Raw genomic sequence first — 24,800 nt, 5'->3', positions numbered from 1 at the left:
TCAGGCTTTCTGTATGTAATTGGATGTAATTGATACAGGAGTCTTTCCATGTCATGAGGGTCGTTAACTACAACAATCCCTCCTGTCTGTTACTGTGATACCCTCAGACCTCCCACCCACCTCCCCCAGTGAGAAACACATGATCCATGGCTCCCTTCCCTCCCGCTCACCGATCATGGTGGTTCCCCCCGCCAGGGCCGCCTTGGATCCCTGGGAGAAGTCATCTACGGTGGTGGTGCCCCGGTAGGGCATCTGGAAGTGTGTGTGGATGTCAATGCCACCGGGGATCACCATCTTGCCGTTGGCCTCGACGGTCTTGATCCCTCCTGGGACGATCAGGTTGTCTCCAATCTGCCTGGACGTTTAGAAGGGGAGAAAAGCCATGTCAGGGCAGGGGTATCATTGAGTTGACACAATGCTGTGCATTCATGATATGAACAGCTAAATAGCTAATGAATGAACTGAAATGAATATATTATCATGTCATAAGAAATGTAGTTTTGCTCACTGCTGACTGGTGTACAGTAAAGGTCATCCAATGGAAAGCTAACGGTGACCCAGCAACATTAGTAAACTATCAATCCAGATTGGATGAAAGTCATTAGAGCGTGTCAAACAGCAGCTTGGAGGGCTGCCGTGCAGACAGACAGACAGACAGACAGACAGACAGACGTGCAGACAGACAGACAGACAGACAGAGGGCAGTGTCGGTCTGTCTGTCCGTCTGCGCCAGTAGCAGCAGCCAGGTCAACGCTAGCCTGGTCAACGCTAGCCCGGTCAACGCTAGCCTGGTCAACGCTAGCCAGGTCAACGCTAGCCTGGTCAACGCTAGCCAGGTCAATGCTAGCCTGGTCAACGCTAGCCGGGTCAACACTAGCCCGGTCAATGCTAGCCTGGTCAACGCTAGCCCGGTCAACGCTAGCCCGGTCAACGCTAGCCCGGTCAACGATAGCCCGGTCAACGCTAGCCCGATCAACGCTAGCCCGGTCAACGCTAGCCCGGTCAACGCTAGCCCGGTCAACGCTAGCCTGGCCTGCTTAATTGGTATGCAGCTCTAACCTTCCTGCGGGTGATTTAACTATCAGAGCTCCTCTTTGGGAGCACACAGGACAAAGGGTCTAATAGGCTGATCGAGTGGGAACAGGAAAGGGGGGGAAAGAGTGCCCTTCCAAGAGCAGGGAGGAATGTATTCCCTTTGCCTTTCTTCTGGCCCGGCGCGCTGTGCACCACCATGCACTGTCTGGATCTGTATGGCACTTGAAATGACTGTCATTTGTGGTTGTGTTACCTACCTTAGTTAAATGCACTGATTGTAATTCAATCTGTAAAACGTAGATGTAAATGCATGGGAGGACGTGACGGTCAAGCATTGTGTCTTACTTAATGACGCCATCCTCCATGTAGATGTCAGCATAAAAGGACTGGTCATCATTGACAATCCTCCCGCCTTTGACCAGAAGCCTGTCGCTCTGGAGAGAGAGAAAGAAAGAAAGAAAGAAAGAAAGAAAGAAAGAAAGAAAGAAAGAAAGAGAGAGAGAGAGGGAGAAAGAAAGAGAGGAGAGAGAGAAAGAAAGGGGTGGGGTTGGGAGGGAGGGAGGGAGGGTTAGAAAGCCCAAAGCAATGGCATCAGCATTCTGTCAATTCCAGCAGACACTTCTTTTTTTGTGTTTTTGGGGGGGGTTCTTGTTATTGTGCAATCTCCCATCAGCAGCTGGGGTGAAACAAGAGCCATTTGTTTGGAATGTCTGACTCCCCTATCCACACAAGACAGGGCTACTGAGAATTGCCTGCCACTCACACAGATTACATAGTAACTACACAGTAACCTACATTTTACACATTGCTGGATGGGTGGATGGCCCAGTAGTCACATAGATGAGGTTGGACTAGATAGACAAGACTAGATAACATAGGCTGTGAGAAAGGGCGTTGTCGTCTAGCCCCTCAGCTGCTGCGACAGAGACAGCCACTAGACCACTGGCGAACCATCTCCATGGTAACCCTTTGCTACAGTAGGGTCACTCAGACAGGCTTGAGCGGCGGGCTGGCATGTCTGTTAGGGACACGCCTCACAGGGAACAGGGCATAAGGCTGAGCGACAGCGAATGGCCCACGACTGCTCCCTGGCAGAGAGAGAGACAGAGAGAGACGCAGAGAGAGAGAGACAGACAGAGAGAGACGCAGAGAGAGAGAGACAGACAGAGAGAGACGCAGAGAGAGAGAGACAGAGAGAGACAGAGAGAGAGAGAGAGAGAGAGACGCAGAGAGAGAGACAGAGAGAGACAGAGACACAGAGAGAGAGAAAGACAGAGAGAGACAGAGAGAGAGAGAGAGAGAGACAGAGAGAGACAGAGAGAGAGAGAGAGACGCAGAGAGAGAGAGAGACAGAGAGAGAGAGACAGAGAGAGAGAGAGAGAGAGAGAGAGAGAGAGAGACGCAGAGAGAGAGACAGAGAGCGACAGAGAGAGAGAGAGAGAGAGAGAGATGCTGTAATGTTGACATTAGCGTTGAGGCCTCTCCTCTGGTCAGACAATTAGATTCTAGACCTAGACCAGGACATAGATTGACCTCAACCAAAGTCAAATGGCTTTTTTAACAGTATGAATAATGTATGTACGGTACCCATTATCCTTTCACACTGTGTAAAATACCTAGGTTCAGTTCACTGCCCCGTAAGGAAACAGAATCTGAGCGTTCCAATTGGAACGTGGTGTGATTTGTGATTCACCATCTTGGCTGTGGAGCCAAGATAGTAAACACACCCCTCCCTACGGCTTTAATTGAAGCCATACTGTATTGTATACACGTAGCCTTAGTGATATATCCCCGACACCTGCACAGTCTTCCAGACAGTGTGGTAGGGACAGGAGGGAGGGTCTTCTGAGCCACACAGGTCGCCCCAGTCTGCCTGGAACCGGCAACACACTGTGTACAGCACAGAGGCAGACAGAAAGAGAGCACGTATACTGTATACAGAGTCACTTACAGAATGGGCCCCCCACCACCTACACAATGCACAGCCCCTCCTAATCTATACCATACCACTACCTTCAGGGGTTTTGGAACTGAGTATGTTTCAGATTGCTAGTATATAAGCAGATGTTACTGCGTAATAATATTCCACATTTCTCACACAATGCAGCTGGCTAGCCCCTGCGAGGGGGGAAGGCTGGATATCGTGGCTAGCTAAGGGGTGATGGTTTAGTGACCTTAGGGAAGTGAATGTATCTAACACCAGCCCTAAGATCATGAGGACGTCATCTCCCTTCAATGATCCCTATATGGTGTTTGATGCATGGTCCAGACCAGGCCTGGGCAACTCCTGATTGGTGTCACACTTTCCCCCCATCCCTAACCAACACAGCTGATTTCAACTAATTGCATTCTAAACTGAAGATCGTGATTAGTTGATTATTGGAGTCAGGTGTGTTAGCTGGGGCTGGGGCAAAAGTGTGACACCCTACTGTGCTGCATAGGTCCCTGGGCTATACTGTGTTGCAGTAAAGACATACCCACATGCCCCGGGCCTGACTGCATGTTGTGTGCCTGAACACCCGCCCCCGTCTGTCACTGTCCTACCTCAGGCCTCAGTCCTGACATCACCAATCGGAGCCAGGATCAAAACTGAATGCTCACTTTCATCATATCTGACTAACTGTCACCATACTCTACTGCTGTACTTATACCACCATCTACCACCATCTATGACCCCACTGCCAAAATATTATACAGATATATTACTTCATTTATTACTTCTTCAATCATACATCATAATTTGAGATCCTGTGGCAAAACCTCTTAACGGTCTCACTTAGCTACGTCTAAGCTCAGCCCTTCCACTCACAGGCCCAGAAACAGGCCCAGAAACAGGCCCCAATAGGGCTTCATGTCAGGTACCACAAGCAACAGATGTAGGATCTTCATTTGATCACCCTGTTGTAGGAGAAGTTGCACGAAATGTAAAATATGTAGTGTATTTGAGGTTGCAAAAAGGCTTCTGAAGATTGTAACTTCTACTTAGAAATGTTAGACTTGATTTCTCCTTAAAAAAAATGTAAACCTGAAAACGCAGTCTCAAATAGCTGCCTGTCCCTTTTAATAGCCAGGCAACAACACACATTTCAGCAAATAAATGCCTGTTTCAAATAAATGCCGGGTGTAAATTAATTGTTTACGAGGTTACCATGAATTACCATGGATTGTTTAAGGTTTAATGTTTGATTTGTTAGTTTAAATAATTCAGTAATGACTCAAAAAAATTATGGCAATCATCCGTTTTTTTATTGCCAGTAAGAAACTGCTAGCCATTGGCTGCCTACATCTGAGAACTACTAGCTAACTGGCAAGCACCAAAATAGTCAATAACTTCGGGAGTACTGACCCAGGAAATCTGCAGACACCCCTCTAGTGGCGAAAGTAAGAACTGCCGAAATGCACAGTCAAAGAGGAGAATAATTATTGTCAAGGAAAAGTAAAAAAAATCAAATGAAATAGAGGCATACTAAGAAAAAAAAAGAAACATAACACAGTGTGTAAATGATAACACACTACAGGAAATTATTAACTGATTAAAATTCTGGAAGTGAATGCTGGAATAAAACAATTAACTATGCAAATGAGCAAAAGCTGTGCATTAAGGAAATAGACACCCGACTCAAACAGAAGCCTGTCTCAAATAAGCGCCTGTTGTGTTAAGTTATTTAAGCAAATAGGCTATTAATTGAAGTTTTATGGTAAACCCTTACAAAAATGTCCATCATACTTCACATAATAATTCACATTTTCCGTTGCTGCAGGATAATTTTCCTGCTGTAGCAAACTGGGTCAAATTAAGATCCTACATATATAGGCCTTTGTCCACCATCTCAATGCTTCATTGAGATTGTATTAATGGAGCAGAATAAGTTCCTATATAAAAGAATAATAATCATATAAATAAATGAGAGAAAGTCAAATGTTTTTGGAGGTCATTTTCATCAAGGTTGCGATTTTGTGAACATTTTATGTGGTGGAACCTTGCTGTGGCTGGAAATGACTGAATGCACTGAAATGTTCCTAGGCCAGTGGTCTCCGCTGTGTAAACAAGGGTATCTCCCAAGTGATTATAATGATCAGAGAATCCAGTGATTTCCCTGGGCTCAGTATGAAACCCCAAACCCTCAAATGCATAACTCTGTAGAAATCCCACTGAAAAGAACGACGGAAAAGAAAGATAGTCTTTGTTTTTGCAAGACATTCCTCACCCTTTGTTTACAACATAAATATGACATCAATTAAAAGAGCAAAACGATGCAGACAAACGCTAAAACGCTTTGACAGAATCCCGTAGTTGCAGTAGTGTTCATATGAGACCAGCCAAAATCCTTGAGGTGTGACTGCACACCATTGGTCTACAGTGGTGGATTTGCAGATGGGTCATGACAGGAGCTGTAAAATGTTGTTCACTGTTAAACTTACTCGTAAACAAGTCAAACCGCCACCTGTGGAGAGTCCCATCAGTGCAACCACAAGCCATGCAGAGCTTGAGGAAAGGGATGGAACCAACTGATATGAAAATCACACACACCTGTGTCGTCGCCGTATCATTACAGTACTACTAAAATCCCATTCTATGAAAAAAAGTTCCAAGGAAATCAGAGGGAAAACTATATCCATACTATGTCTAAGGACATTTCTGGCATAACAGTATCTTCCTCACTGACTCTTTGTGCGTTCACGTTTCTCCCCGTTACAATGTTACCTTTAACGTAGGCTACACATCATCTCAAATGTATCACTTTGCCTTCGACGGGTAACTGGGAGGAGTGTGTGTCGTGTACTTGGTCTAGTGCTGTCCACTTTGGTCAACGTCAAAGCCCCGCCTAATCACTTAGGCTGACCTTGACTAGGTCATGTGCCATTGGGCCCACCCCCCGCCTGTCAATCAACCAGGCTGCAGCCAGTCACAGTAAAGGAGAACAAAAAGACCTTAATGGGTAGTGTGTCTATGTTTGCGTCCCAAATGGCACTGGATAAATGGCCTCGGTCAGTGCTTATAAGGAAAAGGGTGAGGTTTTTGGACACATACAGCCTCTATGTAGAGCCCATCCACAGCACTGGCCTGGCTCACAGACATATACTGTGTGTGTGTGTGTGTGTGTGTGTGTGTGTGTGTGTGTGTGTGTGTGTGTGTGTGTGTGTGTGTGTAGGGGGGGGGATTTCATTAATAGTCTAAGCTTACACAATGTGGAACAATCGGAGGATTAGGATCGTGAGACTTGCTCGTGATAAAATCTCCTCGTGAGGTCAAAAAGGCCCAAGTGGACAGTGGTTTGCTGCAATTTGACATTGGGAACAGCCAATAATAAGTCCTTGTACACGAGGTTGAGTTTAAATGGAATTTCAGAAATGATGATGAGGTCAAAAGGGATGAAGTTGTATGAGTCATCCTCTTGACCAGTGTTTCCCAATCCTGGCCCTGGAGACCTAACGAGGTGCACATTTTTGTTTTTGCACTAGCACTAACTAACACACCTGATTACACTAATCAAAGGCTTGCTAATGAGTTGATTAGTTGAATCAGTTGTGTGCTGGGGGAGGGGGGGAATAAAGTGCATTCCTTCGGGTCGCCAGGGTCTGGAATGGGAAATACTGCTCTTGACTGTGTTCCAAGCTGTATCTTATCGTGGCAAGGTCCGTTTTTCCAAATGTCAGTCAACTATAGGCAAAGAGGAAGCCAATATTCGGGTGAAAGCTTTCTGAACACGACTCTTTGATGACATTCATGTCATTGTCATGCTAGTACCCAGAACACGGATACAACTATGGAGCTTCCTAAAGGAAACTCTCCCTTTCACTAATACACAAGCCAGAAAATACTAAAGATAGTCTCAAGGAAGTATGCTGCATTGTGAAGGTTTGTGAAGGTTTTTCCACACTGACCAAATTGAGACGAGCACACATTGCCGTCAGAGAAGCATTTTGGAACAGGCCAGTTCTTGTGGACATCTGCAGAGTTTGACTGGGAACAATGCTGCCATGTGTTGTTGCTAACAGGGAAAACACAGCAGCCAAAACACACAGAGCCAAGAGGATATTACAGAGGCGTCCATTAACTGTGAGACCCTTATCTGTGAGGCGGGCAGGCAGGCGGGCGGGCAGGCGGGCGGGCAGGCCGAGACCAATGGAAGGGGAAAGCCTTCCTGCTGCATGCGAGCCAGTGCCTCTGCTTCCCTCAGCCGTGTTGCTTAGTGACAAAAATATTGACTTTTCGCTCAAAAGCACATGATTAATTTCTTTCTGCAGAAAAGTCAAAACAATAGGACATTTCAATCTAAATAAATTGCCTAGCCACCACATCACAGAGGCAGGTCTCCAGCAGTGTGATCTTGTGATAGGCCAAAGTACACTCAAATCTGGTTCCGATTGGGCCTGCCCACCATCTCCTTCCAGAATGGGAAAATGGCCTCATGTCAAGAGGCTAGAGCTAGGGAAACAAGGTTAACCGAGGTGCTATGTCTCTATGCAGGTTACCATGGAGAGTGGATGGCAATAGCTGGGTGGTTACAGCAGGATGTTTTGATTGCAGTCAGGCCCACTTTGCAGACAGTGTGGGGATGGAGGCGCCCTGTTTTGAGGTGCCGGTTGGGGGGAATCGTGTTTTTTTCTGGGTAAGGCCTGTCAGTCCTGCCCACATATACAGGTTCCAGCTGGAGGGGATTATTGATGACATGCACGGCACTACAGTGGGCTACTGTGAGGACATGGAAAAACCATAACCACACCTAGAAATCTGACATGGCCTCCGCTGTTCCCAGACATAGGGAAACAGCTGGAATGTAGGGGGTAGAAATAAACGAGAAAAATCATTCCCCATACAATATCTTTCTCAGATTGTCAGGCTATAGCCTACATGTCATTACACTGTAAAGAACTGTCTATTAATAATTGTTTAAAGGATATTAGATACTCCATTACGTCAAGTTGGTGCTAACACACATTATTTTGGAGTCAGATAAATATTGTACATATTATACAGTAGGGTAAAGTCATAGGTCTACAAGAAGGTAGATATGTAGAATTGATGATGAAGCATAAAATAATGCCCCCAGGGGCCTGTACAGCCTGAGGTCCTAGATTTAGCAGCAGGTGTATTACCTTTACAGGCCACACAAATATGTTCAAAGCCCCCACAAAATAAAATATGTAAAAATATACACATAGAAAACATGCACAAACGGTTCCTAAAACATTTTCGTGAGTGCTGATGCTTTACATATGAGAGGACCGCTGCAAGCCAGCCGGCATCCACCCCCAATCAGTCAGTGATATCAGACGAGACAAAGGGCGTCTCTCCTGGAATAAAACATCACCCTTAGCCGCAACAATGAACACGCAGCCATTTCAGACATACCCAGAGCTGTGCAGCAGCATCAATCCCGTCCACCACGTTGCTTGCACCGATTTAAACTCCCAACCCCTTTGAGCACCGCACCGGCGAATTCTGTTACATTATGTTCTAGTGATGCAGAATTCGAAATGACCCATTTTACAGGCGGGTTATCGCATCTGATCACACATGGGCGTGGGAGATTCTTTTTTCTCTCCCTGCACCAGTCCAGACGCTCAGATTGCCTACAGCTGGACAAATACATATGTATTTAACAGAATTGGTGTGTACAACGTGGTTTATTATGATACATAATTAAAGTTGTTCAATAATGAAAACGAATAGGCCATATATTTCCTCGATTCACACAGTTATAACTTATTTATTCCTTTGTATTCGTTTTTTCTTATCATAGGAGGCCGAGTTTAACATATTTGGCCCTGTAGGCTACAAAAAAAAAGAATCCAAAACGCGATGTTATGTATTATTTATTTGAAAAATAATATGATTTCCTACAGCATTTTCTCTCTTTCCTCAATCGTTCCAGTTGCCACAATTTAGTAATAAAAACAACGAAAGTTCTAACAATTACAGTCCAGTGTAAAGATGTAGGTTATTTGATTTATTTCATTATATATCTTGCACATGAGCCACATGCACTGCGCACGGGTACCATGCCATCCTCAACAAAGAAGATGCAAGTTACCTTTAAGAAAACGCCTTGTTCTGTCTCTCCGGCTGTCACTATTGTGGCCAATCATGCCACCTCATTCCGCACTACTTAGCACTGTATTTCATTTTCCAGCGGCTATGTTCAATAGACTATCATAATGGTTAGGAAAATATTCCAAACGGATGAGAAAAGCCTGTATGCATCTGCCCATTAATTGCTATTGCCACAGCTCTGAATAGCGGTTACATAAAAAAAAAAAAAGGAAAGACAAAACCAATGCACTGATTTGCATCAATCAAGCATGCAAGTTTCAAGAATAATTGAGGCAGATATTACTTTCTACTTACTGTGATCTTTGGAATATTCTTTTTGCCTTGATAAGAATGCCCAGACATGATTGCGACTGAAAACTGATTCCACCTCTGAACAAAGCCTTGAAATATTCCCCTCTGGATGCTTCTGCGGCTACAGCCTGGATGGGAAAACTAGGGAATGGTCGCCTCTCTCTGCAATGTAAAGTGCGCTTCGTAGTGAGCTAGAAAGTCTACTCTGATCATCCGGTGGACTCCTCCCTCAATACAGTCTAATTTGTAAAGCTGCAATGCTCAAATTATTCCACAAGAGGACGCTAAACAGCAGGTGTTGGCGACCACTATGAGCCCGCTACTTTATAGCTTTGTTGTGTAAACTCAATGGTGTGTTCAACATGCTATGCATGCAGCGCTGATAGATCCCAGCAGGCCAACAATGCACTAGTTAATTCACGGCTGAATTGATCATAAGAACTGGTGCGGCCGTGGATAGCCAATGGGCAGAGCATGTAGGTACCACGCAGTAGACTAGGCCTACATACTGTATTCTCTGTGGAGCTGAGACAAGAGGGGCGTGGGCCTGACAGGTTAGACTACTGTACCAAATGAGCTAGAGGAGGGTGCAACTGAAGCTACGGATGGGGCAGGCTGTCCTATCTGCTTCAGCTGTGTAGTCCTATTTCTAAGCTCAGCAAGTGACAAATCCACTTTTTTTTTAAATTGAAGGTCGGTGTTTTCACTGTAAAGCAACTTATGTCAAGTGATCTTTTTTTCCAGCCAAAATAAAGTAGAACGGCTCTCAAATAGGCCTACCATTTATATTATTTTACTGGGAGTGGTCTAGCCTTCAGACACCATACAAACGGTAACCCATACACAATAGAATAGACGACTTCCTGAGTATCCACAATCCACCAATCATGTATGATTTCATGTAAAGGCAATGCATGAGTTTCTTCAGTGTCATGTGATAACTAGGAAACATGACAGGGTTGTACAGTACAAATGCACAACAACTCTAGAATTTCCCCCTTTTTCAATTTTTTTATGGGCTACAAAAAATTGAGATGCAGTATTTCAGGGAGAGCTGATATCTGTGTCCATGATCTCGGTAATTATTGGGCTAGACTGGTCGACCTGTTATTATGAACAAAGAGGGTGGAGCTTGCTGGCGAGTAACAGCTGTCGAACCCACAGAGCCTGTCACTGTCCCCACCCTGCCATGTGTCTCTATTGTCTGGGCCTCAGTAGAGCAGACCCCCTTCCCTAATGCACCGATAATGAGGTTCTGTGAATCAAAAACAACACTGTGTGTGTGTGCGTGAATCTGTATGGTGTATGTATCTCAAAGTACCAATGGATTATCATGAGTTTAAAAGGGGCTATGAGAGATGCTGTGTACATTACTCCAGTAAATATCTGTACAATATAAACAAGAAAACCGAGTCATTTAGTGAGGAATGATAAGGTGCTTCCTAATAGCACACTGTTGACATGTCCTTTCATGGATGTGGACAGACCAGTTATTACTTCAGCATTTACTATCCCTGGAGAATGCATCAACAAAGCACTTCAACTTGGCTGGATATTTCCTCTGCAAGCGCAGAAGGCACACTGAATGATACAGATGGAAATGCATCATATTCCCATTAAAATCCAAATACAGTAATAGACAGCAATTCTTGTCTTTGATGTTCTAAAAGTAATGCACTAGAGCATACTCATAGGTACAGACAGGAAGCTGGGTATCATGTACAGGCCAGTCACAGAGGGGTGTGACAGACAGGAAGCTGGGTATCATGTACAGGACAGTCACAGAGGGGTGTGGCAGACAGGAAGCTGGGTATCATGTACAGGCCAGTCACAGAGGGGTGTGGCAGACAGGAAGCTGGGTATCATGTACAGGCCAGTCACAGAGGGGTGTGACAGGAAGCTGGGTATCATGTACAGGACAGTCACAGAGGGGTGTGGCAGACAGGAAGCTGGGTATCATGTACAGGCCAGCCACAGAGGGGTGTGGCAGACAGGAAGCTGGGTATCATGTACAGGCCAGCCACAGAGGGGTGTGACAGACAGGAAGCTGGGTATCATGTACAAGCCAGCCACAGAGGGGTGTGACACACACCTTCCACCCTGTGGGCCAAAGGGGATTAAGCCCCCTAACCCCTATCCCCCTATAGCCCCAACCCCCTGGGCCGAGCCCCTAACCCATTACCACCATGACAGGAATTTCACGGATGCTGGGGGAGTGTGGAGAGAAAGGCCATCCCTGGAGCATTACCCTGACGGGCAGAGGACAAAGAGAGGGCCCTCCCATGGTTTGGCCACCTCCCTGAATCGAAGACAAGGCAGGGCATGGAGACTCTCCATCCCTGGTTGTTTGTATGAAGAGGTACCTACCGTTCCACTGAAACACAAGCCTTAGTGGTGTTGCTGTACAAATGAAGACTTTCAATGGAGTAGAGAAAGGGGATTAATTCCCAGTGTGCTCATGTAAAGTTCAGGCGTGTCACAGAAGACTTAAGAGCTGCCGAAAAAAATAACATTTTATGAAGATGGTTATAAATTCTTAAATATGCATTCTTAATAAATATTGTATTGTGAGGCTTCATACTCTGGCCTCATGTGGTAGGGCATGATTTTAACTTCATAATGAAACATTGATTATATAGGGTACTGATAGGAGTGCACATTCGTGTGAAACAGAACTTGCATTCGCTAGACGTTTCAGCTGAAGTTCCGTTTGGTATTCGCTTGCATGAGAGGGCAGAACAGGAAGAAGCTCCCAGGTTTAATTAGGCTGACATTAGTTGTCAGACTGATATGTCACAACCACAAGATGGGAGCAACACAGGACACAGCAGACTCAGATCAGACGGTCAGATCAGGGCTGCAGCATTGCAGTTCCACATCGGTCCACATGGGGACCCCAGCAGCCACAAGAGGTATGTCAGAGTCATGGCTAGATGCAGCTGATTTATTATAAAAAAATATACATTTTAGCTAACCCCGACTCTTTTCCTAACCTTAAACTAATTATCCTAACCTGCTAAATTTAATCTCCTGACTTGCTACGAAAAGTCCATTCTGACCGTAGCTGTATACCATCTAGTCAAAACCGCATATCAGTCTATGATGACACACCACTAGTCCTCCTCCCTGTGATGCCTGGATAGAAATGTCGCCTTGATTTATTATGCAACAGGAGACAATCTGCCATCACAGCACAAACTGGCAGAGAGTGAGAAGACACTTCACTGCGCTGAATCAGCGCCTCACGAAGTGCAGTTAGTGACCTTGGTTTTGCTTGGTCTGTCTCTTTACTTATTCCGTGCTAAGTTTGGGTGTGTGTCTAGGACTGACTGGCACAGCTATGACTATATAGTAATCATCCTCACTCAACCTAATGGATGTTCTCATCTCTGAGCCAAAGGGATTACGGTATAGCAGGGCAGGATACAGTGTCTCAGCCCCAAATGGCACCCTATTCCCTAGTGCACTATAAAAGGGAACAGGGTGCCATTTGGGAAACACACCGTGAATCATCACTTTGTGTGGCCCACAAGCTCAACTGAAGTCATTTCCAAATTGAAATATTCATTAAACCAACTTTATGATGGTTTAATGGACAAGTGATGTTTATACTGTCATTTCCCACCAATTGCATTATAATAGGAATAAAAATGCCTTCAGACACAGGATGGATTCATAACTCACATCACCAAGTCTATATTAACCACCTGAACTTCCTCGCTCAGCACGAGACAAAAGAGAGACTGTTGTTGCTTGCTAGTATACCAGAAAGTGTCCATCCTGGTACACCTCCAACATCCATTCTAAGAATTAGTGCACAGATTCCAAAAATAACCGTGAGAAATATTCAAAACGCTTCAATGCTTTAATAAGTTGTATTCATTGCTCAAACCTCAAATAAACTCCACACCGATAAGTTCTGAAAGAGATGTAAGTGGAACATATGACATTAAAAAAAAAACTCACAGAATAATTCCTCAAACATATCCTACTGGATTCCTTTTATATGCTCCTTATAACCTGCGAGGTCGATGTATGATCATTCAAATGCATTTGTTTTTATTTGAGACTAACAATCATAACATATGTATGTGGCTGATATACGATTGATCGGACTTGGCAAAATGTGTTCATTTGTGTTTTGATTGGCGTGAGTTGGCCACAAATCATAAGGCTGAGAAGTAAAGGGAGAAAGTACAAGTTGTTTGTTTATTCCATGAGACTAAAGACTAACGCCAGGCTCAACGTGCATTGGCAACATGTAAGTGGTCAATTGAGTAAAGCATTTCACATGACCAACTGCTCTGTGTCCCTTTGTGTGTGGCCAGAGTGAAGCAACCAAAGGATGAAAGGGTTCCTATGTCTCCCGCAGGTGATCCAGAACCACAGACCAATCTAATCAAATGCAACCAGATTTATAATGCAGCCTTCATCAAATTCCAGTATTTATAGCATTTCATTATCTTTCAGATACCTCTGCATCCCAAACCTGTCCCATTGATACTGGTTGTTCCAAGTTCCCTTTTACAACGTTGTTAACTTTCCACAAGCCTGTTGAGAGGCAGAATCACACATGCACATACACACACACTTGTTCTTCCCACACACATATAAAATACTTTATTTGAATCCACAAATCACATTACAGTCGAGAAGGATTAAAACATTTCCTAGGTCATAGATATATGGGCACTTATGGATCCAGAAAGCACCTTTCTCCATACAGCAAGGCTGCCCATGACCGCTGACACAGAGCAGTAAGCTACCTCACTAGCTGCGTTGCGTATGTCCTATGCAGGCTCGCAATCTGAAGGCCACTTACTGTCAGCCTACAGTATGTACCTGGCCGAGACTCCCAAATATCAGCACAAGTTTGCGCTCATAACCAAGGCTGTTCAGGCTTGACACACATGCAAATATTGCAACAGTACAACATTACCATCATGCAATTTATGTAAATGTATGACACGTGGAAGTTTGTTTACACCGTGTGATGTACAGTTTAAGCAGTTTAAACTGGATAACAAAAAACAATTTGAGGAAAGCTAAGTAGATAGGCAATTAATAGTCAATCGCTAAAAAGAGGGAAGGAAACGTGATTGAATATTTCGCATAAACCTGTAATTCGTTGGATTGCGTATTGTGCTGTATTGATACCTTTAGAGTGTCAAACTGACTCTTTCTTACATCATTCAATATCCGGATGCATTTACAATGTAGTTGGCATAAACCCAACCAACCATTTTAGGAAGACAAGTTTCTCAAGGAGCCCTTTGATATGAGGAAGAACAATTTGTCAAATGTCTGTTGCCATGACACAACATGAATTCATCTGTATGCTCCTCTGAATTTAGAGTTGAGTGTCAGCTGCTGTGCGTCTTGTGTTGTACTGTATTTAGATCACATTTTTTTAAACTGACGGGTACATTGATTACTGCAGACATCTGTGGCACGCAAGAGTAGAACTTACCTTTTCATCACCCAGGTTCTGTAGGACTTCCTTGCCTCTGGTACATTTTCTCTCTGTGCCAGAGTCTCTCATATCGTGCCAAATTACACTTTCTTTACATGGAGACCTCTCACTTGTAGGGCTCCTCGCCTCCTGCGCGGTCTCCGGTTTAGCAGTCCTAGGGGTTCTGTTCCCACGCTGACCGACGCTCAGCGCATCAAAATCAATGGTTTTGCTCTCGTATGCTCCCTCAACGTTGCAAAACATACCTCCGTATTTTTGCCGGGGTACCTGGTCGGCCGTTCCGGGACGGGCGAGATACACCGGTAAGTCATCATTCTCCTCCTTGTTCCAATTCTGCTTACGCTCGGCCATAGTGCGCTGTAGTGAAAGGAAAGGAGGCGAAAGTAGTTCTGAAACTGTTCTAGTGTGTAGCTGCACAGGGCAGGAGGAGGCAGGGGGAGTAGGCGCGAGTCTCCAAACCAGAGGTGGCAGTGCTGCCCTGGGTCTCATGAAAACAAAGTGATACCTGCAGCAGGAGCTTTTTTTTCACCCCCTCGTGCTGTTCAGTCACACATTTTAGATGTTAGCTTACCACAGACGCACCAAACATCTTCAATGCATCATCGAGGAAAATAACTGCACCTGATATGGTTTTTGTCTAGGCAACTGTCATCTCCTCTAAATAGGCCTATACTGAATATCTTAAGACAAAATATATTACTTGTTATACAAAAACCGTGACTGATTACTGGGTATTATTTTGTACGGGAGTAGCCTAAGATAAGCCATTTATTCAGGGACACTTATTCAGGCAAGGTTTGTTTCTAATATTCATGTGTTTTTTCCACACCCATCTTTGGCGCTGTCATTTCAGCACCATGCATGCTACCAGGCCAATAGCGCCTGTGGTTGTCGGGGCCTCATTGCTTTTACCTAGGTCTACACGACACGGCGGTTCAACTTTCAAACACACAATTTACCTCCATCACCCAGAAGAAAGGCACTATATCTTTAAGCTTCTCCTGAGCCTGCAGATGACAGCGTCACTGTTCTCAGACACTGGCCTGATTACTTAGCAGAAATTAGACAGACAGGGGCCTGCAGGAAGACAGATTCTAGCACGTCTCAAAGTGACAAAGTGCTGAGTGCTGAGACAAGCGCAGGCAACAACTGAAGGATCAGCTTCAAACCTCATTCAACTGGCTAAGTAGAAACACACAACCGTTGGTAATAGTCCCTGACACTCTCCCCAGCCGGGAGCCACACAGCAGTTTCTCACAAGGTCTGTTTTTGGTGCTTTCAATTGGATTTGACCTACTTAGAAATACATTTACTGAGCCAACACAAAAATACTCTCTGCTGGATACAGTGATGCCAAGCCGAGCTGTATAGCTGCATCCTCAAGTCCAACCTGGTCAGTCATTCCGCCTGTAAATCGAAAGCACTCCATATGTTACGTTTAGTATGTCATGTATTCGTTTTGTGGAAGTCCACCAACCATTTCGCACGATATGTTATGAGTTACAATCTATATTACGTGTATACGATTTACGATTTTGCTAAATGTACAATAGGTTCATCATTTGTACAAATTCTAGCTAACATCTCAGTCATTTGGCAGACGCTCTTATCCAGATTGATTTACAGGAGCAATTAGGATTAATGCCTTGCTCAGACAGATTTTTCACCTAGTCTGCTGAGGGATTTGAACAAGTGACCTTTAAGTTGCTGGCCCAGCAATCTTAACCACTAGGCTACCAGCAGCCTTAACTGTAGCTAGGCTAGGGGTTAGGTTAGGATACCAAGCAAGTTGTCCAACTGAATGGATTCACCAGAAAAGTGTCTTCTGAATTTAACCCAAACCCCTCTGAATGAGAGAGGTGCAGAGGGCTGCCTTAATCAACAACTACATCTTCGGCACCCAGGGAACAGTGGGTTAACTGCCTTGTTCAGGGGAAGAATGACAGATTTTTGAATTGTCAGCTCAGGGATTTGATCCAGCAACCTTCACAGTTACTGGCCCAATGCTCTAACCACTAGTCAAACAGCTGCCCCAGCAGAGATGGTTGTCCTTCTGGAAGATTCTCCCATCTCCACAGAGGAACTCGAGAGCTCTATTAGAGTGACCATCGGATTCTTGGTCACCTCCCTGACCAAGGCCCTTCTCTGCCGATTGCTCAGTTTAGCCAGGTCGGCCAGCTCTAGGAAGAGTCTTGGTGGTTCCAAACATCTTCCATTTAAGAATGATGGAGGCCACTGTGTTCTTGGGGACCTTCAATGCTGCATACATTTTTTGGTACGCTTCCCCAGATGTGCGCCTCGACACAATCCTGTCTCGGAGCTCTACGGACAAGTCCTTCGACCTCATGGCTTGGTTCTTGTTCTGACATGCACTGTCAACTGTGGGACCTTATATATTAAATAGACAGGTATGTGCCTTTCCAAATCATGTCCAATCAATTGAATATAACCCAGGTGGACTCCAGTCAAGTTGTAGAAACATCTCAAGGATGGTCAATGGAAACAGGATGCACCTAAGCCCAATTTCCAGTCTCATAGCAAAGAGTCTGAAAACTTACAGTAGCAGTCAAAAGTTTGGACACACCTACTCTTTCAAGGTTTTTTAAATGTATTTGTTTATATACAGTATATTTTCTACATTGTAGAATAATATTAAAGACATCCAAACCATTAAATAACATATGTAGTCAGTTGCATACCACCCTGCATCCCACTGCTGGCTTGTTACTGAAGCTGGGTTGGTCCTGCTCAGTCTCTGGATGGGAGAACTGGTGGTGTTGGAGGGCTGGTAAGAGGCACCCTTTCTTTGGATCTAAAATATCCCAATGCCCCAGGGCAGTGATTGGGGACATTGTTCGATGTACTGTAGGGTGCCGTCTTTCGGGTGGGATGTTAAACAGGTGTCCTGACTCTCTGTGGTCACTAAAGATCCCATGGCACTAATCGTAAGATTAACACTGGTGTCCTGGCTAAATTCCCAATCTGGCCTTCATACCATCATGGCCACCTAATCATCCCCAGCTTGCAATTGGCTCATTCATCTGCTTTCACCTGTGACTATTCCCCCAGGTCGTTGCTGTAAATGAGAATGTGTTCTCAGTCAACTTACCTGGTAAAATAAGGATTAAATAAATGTAGTAACCAAAAAAGTGTTAAACAAATCAAAATATATTTTATATCATAGATTCTTCAAAGTAGCCACTCTTTGCCTTGATGACAGCTTTGCACACTCTTGACATTCGCTCAACCAGTTTCACGAGGTAGCCACCTGGAATGCATTTCAATTAACAGGTGTGCCTTGTTAAAAGTACATTTGTGGAATTTCTTTCCTTTTTAATGCGTTTGAGCCAATCAGCTGCCGTGTCTTTGTGAGACGCATTCTGCAGCAATACACCATCCCATCTGGTTTGCACTTAGTGGGACTATCATTTGTTTTTCAACAGGACAATGACCCAACACACCTCGAGCCTGTGTAAAGGTTATTTGACCAAGAAGGAGCGTGATGGAGTGCTGCATCAGATGACCTGGTCTCCACAATCATCCGACCTCAACCCAATTGAGATGGTTTTGGATGAGTTGGACTGCAGAGGGAAGAAAAAGCAGCCAACAAGTGCTCAGCATATGTGGGAACTCCTTCAACACTGTTGGAAAAGCATTCCAGGTGAAGCTGGTTGAGAGAAGAGTGTGTAATGCTGTAAAGGCAAAGTGGCTACTTTGAAGGATCTAAAATCTAAAATATATTTTTGATTTGTTTAACACTTTTCTGGTAATGATTCCATATGTGTTTTTTCATAGTTTTGCTGTCTTCACTATCATTCTACAATGTAGAAAATAGTAAAAAATAAAGGAAAAGCCTTGAATGAGTAGGCGTGTCCACACTTTTCCCTGGGACTGTATGTAAATAAGGTATTCATGTAAGGTATTAATTTGCAAACATTTCTTAATAACCTGCTTTCACTTTGCCATTATCGGTGATTCTGTGTAAATTGCTGAGGATTTTTATTTATTTAATCCATTTTAGAATAAGGCTGCAACATAACAAAATGTGGAAAAAATCAAGGGGTCTGAATACTTTCTGGAGGTACTGTACATCAGAGTGTTGCTAAACCTACACTTGGCAACCAACTATAGGGTATAGTTGATTAACTTTGCTTTGGTTACAACTCAATGCACATGATACTGTACCTAAATGTAATAGTCAGTAGAGTTTTTTCTCAGTCCCATTAGAAATGACACGTGGCTGTGCGGCGGGAGTCACATTACAGTGCCAAAACAAGGATGTGTGAGTAGAGAGACAACTCTGGGTCACCCTGGTTCTAGTCAAGTGAGATCAAACAGACTGTGAAATGACACCCTATTCCCTATGTAGTGCACTACTTTTGACCAGAGCCCTATATAGGAAATATGGTGTCATTTTGTGTTGCGTAGACATACTGTGTACAGTCACCAATCTCATGACATGAGAATGCTGAACAGGGAGCACATGACAACAGAGATAAGATGCTTCAAAGCCTTAGATCATTTCCACCGTTTAAACTCAATCCGACATGTTTTTTCTTATTCAACTTCTAAATGCACAACAGTTTTCCTCGGCTCAGTTGCAAATTTGCCCACAATTCTTGGCAGTCTATTATCAAACATTCTTAGAAATACAATTATCCCCTGTACCAGTAAGTTTAGCGAAAAGATTACATTTAGCCCACCGACATGTACGAGTAACAGTGTTTTTCTGTCATATGCATGTAATTAAGGAATGAAGATTCTAGAAAAAAAAAGGAAAAAAAACTTTTTTAAATTTTTTTAAATAAACTTATCCTCCTGTTCTGACCGCCAACTGTTTCCTCTCTCACTTAGCGTTATGTCATTCTGTTTCTGGGAGTTATAGTATAGTTGGTGTGATGTCATGGCTGCAGAGCTAACAGATCTAAATAAATAGTGCTGGATATTACGGGCACGTCAGAATGAATGACAAGAATGGTTCTGTCGGGATTATGTGGAGTACACATAGCCCTGAAGCATATACAGTAGGTTGCTGAAGTCCCATTACAATGTGTAAGTCTAATAATAAATATTCCCGTCTGATGATTTTAATCAGATGATTTATCAGACTTTTCCACATGAATCATGAGATCACTTTTTGTCATTTCGACTTCTTCATGGATGAAGTATTTGAACGTCATACCTTTAAGCCAACACAGCCCTAAAATATGCAGAATTCCATTTGGCACATATTCAAGGACACAGCGATGAATACAAGATGCTATTGTATACTCAGTGAGGCTTTTAAGCATGAACACGTGCCCACATGGTAGCATATGGAGTGTTATCAGCCATCATACTATTTAAAATGGATGAGGGGTCTTTGACATGAATGCCCCTAAAAAGGTAACAGGTCACATGTCTCCAGGGCCCTATGTGCATATTCGGTTAGGCATGGTACATCGATCCCTGATAATGCTTAGACACAATGCACAGTCAATCCTCTTCATGCCTCTTGGCACCTACATTTACATATGTCATTCAGAAGACGCTCTTTTCCGGAGTGACTTACAGTAGTAGGTGCGTTCAAGTTAATGCTAGTAGTAAAAGCCATTTAAAAAAACAAAATATGCTTTTTGAAGAGGTAGGGTTTCTGACGTTTTCGGAAAGATGGGCTGGGACTCTGCTGTCATATCTTCAGGGAGAAGCTGGTTCTACCATTGGGTGCCAGGACAGAAGAGCTTTGACTGGGCTGAGCGGGAGCTGACCCCCCGTAGGGATGGGATTTCCAAGAGACCAGAGATGGCAGAACAGAGTGCTCAGGTTAGGATGTAGGGTTTGAGCAGAGCCTGAAGGTAGGGAGGGGCAGTTCCCCTTGTTGCTCCGTAGGCAACCACCATGGTCTTGTCGTGGATGCGAGCTTCGACTGGAAGCCAATGGAGTTCGCGGAGGAAAAATCAAATCCAATTCAATTGTATTGGTCACGTACACATATTTAGTAGATGTTATTGCAGGTGTAGCGAAATGCTTGTGTTCCTAGCGCTAACAGTATCTAACAATTCACAACAATACACAAAAATATAAAGTAAAAGAATGGAGTTAAGAAATATAAATAATAGGATGAGCAATGTTGGAGTGGCATTGACAAAAATATAGTAGAATTGAATACAGTATATACTGTACATATGAAATGAGTAAAGTAGTATGTTAACATTATTAAAAGTGACTAGTGTCCAATTATTAAAGTGACCAGTGATTCCATGTGTCACGCCCTGACCTGAGAGAGCCTTTTTATGTCTCTAGTTTGGTTTGGACAGGGTGTGATTTGGGTGGGCATTCTATGTTTTGTTTTCTAGGTTTCTTTGTTTCTATGTTCTGGCCGGGTATGGTTCTCAATCAGGGACAGCTGTCTATCGTTATCTCTGATTGGGAATCATACTTAGGTAGCCCTTTTTCCCTCCTTTGATTGTGGGTAGCTAACTTTGTTTGTGGCACTAATGCCCTGTAAGCTTCGCAGTTGTTGCGTTTGGTTGTTGTTTTGTTGGCAACATTTTAAATAAAAAGGGAAATGTATGCTCACCATGCGGCACCTTGGTCTTCTTCCAGCATCGGCCGTGACACCATGTCTATGTACAAAAATCTAATCTAATCAAATCAAATGTTATTTTGTCACATACACATGGTTAGCAGATGTTAATGCGAGTGTAGCGAAATGCTTGTGCTTCTAGTTCCGACAGTGCAGTAATATCTAACAAGCAATCTAACAATTCCCCAACAACTACCTAATACACACGAATCTAAAGGGGTGAATGAGAATATGTACATGTAAATATATGGATGAGCGATGGCCGAGCGGCATAGGCAAGGTGCGATAGATGGTATAAAATGCAGTATATACACATGTGATATGAGTAATGTAAGATATGTAAACATTATTAAAGTGGCATTATTTAGAGTGCATTATATAAAGTAACTAGGACAGCATCCTCTAAGGTACAGGGTTGAGTAACCGGGTGGTAGCCGGCTAGTAATGGCTTTTTAACAGTCTGATGGCCTTGTGATAGAAGCTGTTTTTCAGTCTCTCTGTCCCAGCTTTGATGCACCTGTATTGACCTTTCCTTCTGGATAGTAACGGGGTGAACAGGCCGTGGCTCGGGTGGTTGATGTTCTTGATTATATTTTGGGCCTTCCTGTGACATTGGGTACTGTAGGTGTCCTGGAGGGCATGCAGTGTACCCCCAGTTATGTGTTGGGCAGACCGCGCCACCCTTCTGCGGTTGCGGGCAGTGCAGTTGTCGTACCAGGTGGTGATACAGCCCGACAGGATGCTCTCAATTGTGCATCTGTAAAAGTTTGTCAGGGTATTAGGGGCCAAACCAAATTTCTTCAGCCTCCTGAGGTTAAAGAGACGCTGTTGCGCCTTCTTTACCACACTGTGTGTGTGGGTGGGCCATTCCAGATCGTCCGTAAACACTCCAGCCAGCTGGTCTGTGCATGTTCTGAGGATGCGGCTAGGGATGCCATCTGGGCCAGCAGCCATGCGAGGGTTAACAAGTTTAAATGTCTTACTCATGTCAGCCACTGAGAATGAGAGCCCACAGTCCTTGGTAGCGGGCCACGTCGATGGCACCGTGTTGCCCTCAAAGCAGACAAAGAGGGTGTTTATCTTGTCCAGGAGCAAGATGTGTGTCCGCGATGTGGCTGGTTTTCCCTTTGTAATCTGTGATTGTCTGTAGACCCTGCCATATACGTTACGTGTCTGAGCCGTTGAATTGCGACTCCACATTGTCTCTGTACTGACATTTTGCCTGTTTGATTTCCTTATGGAGGGAATAACTACACTCGTTGTCTTCGACCATATTCCCAGTCACCTTGCCATGGTTAAATGCGGTGGTTCGCGCTTTCAGTTTTGCGCTAATGCTGCCATCTATCAACGGTTTCTGATTTGGGTAGGTTTTAATTGACACAGTGGGAACAACATCCGCTCTATACTTCCTGATGAACTCAGTCACCGTGTCAGTGTATATGTTGATGTTATTCTCAAAGGCTACGCAGAACTGTCCCAGTCCGCATGATCAAAACAATCTTGAAGCAAATTTGAAGAAAATGCTACCGAAGTTCTATCAACACATTGACTGTACTACTGTACTACATGGATTCCAATTGGTCAGACCAGCATTGAATAGACCTTAGCACAGGTACTTCCTGTTTGAGTTTCTGCCTATAGGAAGGGATGAGCAAAATGGAGTCATGATCTGATTTGCTAAAGGCAGGGCGGAGGTAGCAGTTGTAGAGTATTTTAGAAGTGTGAGTAGTACAGTTAATGCGTTGATAGAACTTCGGTAGCATTTTCTTCAAATTTGCTTTGTTAAAATCCCCAGCTACAATAAATGCGGCCTCGGGATATGTGGTTTCCAGTTTGCACAAAGTCCAGTGTAGGGCTGTCGTGGTATGGGCTTGAGGGGGAATATTCACGGCTGTGACTATAACCGAAGATAATTCTCTTGCGGAGGTAATACGATCGGCATTTGATTGTATACTAGGTCGGGTGAACAAAAGGACTTGAGTTTCTGTACCTTATCACAATCACACCATGAGTAGTTAATCATGAAACATACATCCCTGCCTTTCTTTTTATGTGAGAGTTCTTTATTCCTGTCTGCGAAATGTACTGAGAAACCAGCTTGCTGTATGGACAGGGACAGTATATCCAGAGAGAGCCATGATTCCGTGAAAAAGAGTATGTTACAGTCCCTGATGTCTCTCTGGAAGGAGATCCTCGCCCTGAGATCGTCTGCTTTATTGTCCAGAGACTGAACATTAGCGAGTAATATACTGGATGGTGTGCATGCCTCCTGAGTCGGACTAGAAATCCACTCCAAATACCTCTTGGAGCAGCCTCTGGGATAAGTTCAATTGCCCTAGGGGGTACGAACAAAGGATCCAATTCGGGAAAGTCCTATTCCTGGTGAGTTGTTACCGCCGCTCTGTATGTATATTTAATTGCCTTTCAATGGGGAATGGTAGTAGCTGCCAGGAGCACCAGTTTGAGTAAAGAACTGCAACGCTGCTGGGGTTTTCATGCTCAACAGTTTCCTGTGTGTATCAACAATGGTCCAGCAACCAAAGGACATCCAGCCGACTTTACACAATTGTGGAAAGCATTGGAGTCAACATGGGCCAGCAACCATGTGGAACGCTTTGGACACCTTGTAGAGTCCATTCCCTGACGAATTGAGCCTGTTCTGAAAGTGTTCCTAATGTTTAGTACACTCAGTGTATATTTTCACAATACGAGGTTAATGAGAATAATACTGTGAAGTTGTGAAAATGCCCCTTTAGTGTAAGAGCTGTTTGAAAATAAAATTACAGCCTATTTTGGTGGGGTGGAGTTTTGGCCTGCCTGGTGTGATGGAGTGATGAATCACGATTCACCAACTGGCAGTCTAATGGACAAATCTGGGTTCGGCAGGTGCCAGGAGAATGCTACCTACCCAATGCATAGTGCCAACTGTAAAGTTTGGTGGAGAAGGAATAATGGTCTGGGGCTGTTTTTCATGGTTTGGACTAGGCCCATTAGTTCAATGACAAAGACATTCTAGACGATTCTGTGCTTCCAACATTGTGGCGACAGTTTGTTTCAGCATGACAATGCCCCCAGTGCACAAAGTGAGGTACACACAGAAGTGTTTTTTCAAGATCGGTGTGGAAGAATGGCCTGCAGAGCCCTGACATTAACCCCATCGAACACCTTTGGGATGAATTGGAACGCTGACTGCAAGCCAAGCATAATCGCCCAACATCCGTGCCCGACCTTACTACTGCTGTTGTGACTGAATCAAAGCAAGTCCCCACAGCAATGTTCCAAATTCTAGTGGAAAGCCTTCCCAGAAGAGTGGAGGCTGTTATGGCAGCAAAGGGGGGGACCAACTCCATATTAATGCCCATGATTTTGGAATGAGA

The 24,800-nt window shown here is 44.2% G+C and overlaps 1 protein-coding gene across 4 annotated transcripts in view; it reads right to left on the bottom strand.

Annotated features, from left to right (window-relative positions):
• The window catches only part of LOC110537744 (dihydropyrimidinase-related protein 3), a 36,998-nt gene extending 21,679 nt beyond the window's left edge, over positions 1-15,319 (bottom strand). The window contains exons 1-3 of one of the 4 annotated variants that reach the window (XM_036937759.2): positions 14,856-15,319; positions 1,381-1,469; positions 171-355 (exon numbers count right to left, since the gene is read on the bottom strand). In XM_036937759.2, coding sequence (XP_036793654.1) covers positions 171-355; positions 1,381-1,469; positions 14,856-15,209 — 628 coding nt within the window. In that variant the 5' untranslated portion in view covers positions 15,210-15,319. Of the gene's footprint in view, positions 1-170; positions 356-1,380; positions 1,470-9,388; positions 9,793-14,855 lie in introns of those variants that run through there. The other 3 variants (XM_036937758.2, XM_036937761.2, XM_036937760.2) reach the window with 3 other exon arrangements.
• Positions 15,320-24,800: the final 9,481 nt, after the last annotated feature.

Source organism: Oncorhynchus mykiss, chromosome 12 (assembly GCF_057628025.1).
Source record: "Oncorhynchus mykiss isolate SJ-2025 chromosome 12, ASM5762802v1, whole genome shotgun sequence".
Classification (NCBI taxonomy): domain Eukaryota; kingdom Metazoa; phylum Chordata; class Actinopteri; order Salmoniformes; family Salmonidae; genus Oncorhynchus; species Oncorhynchus mykiss.
This window is presented reverse-complemented; position numbering and strand designations above follow the sequence as displayed.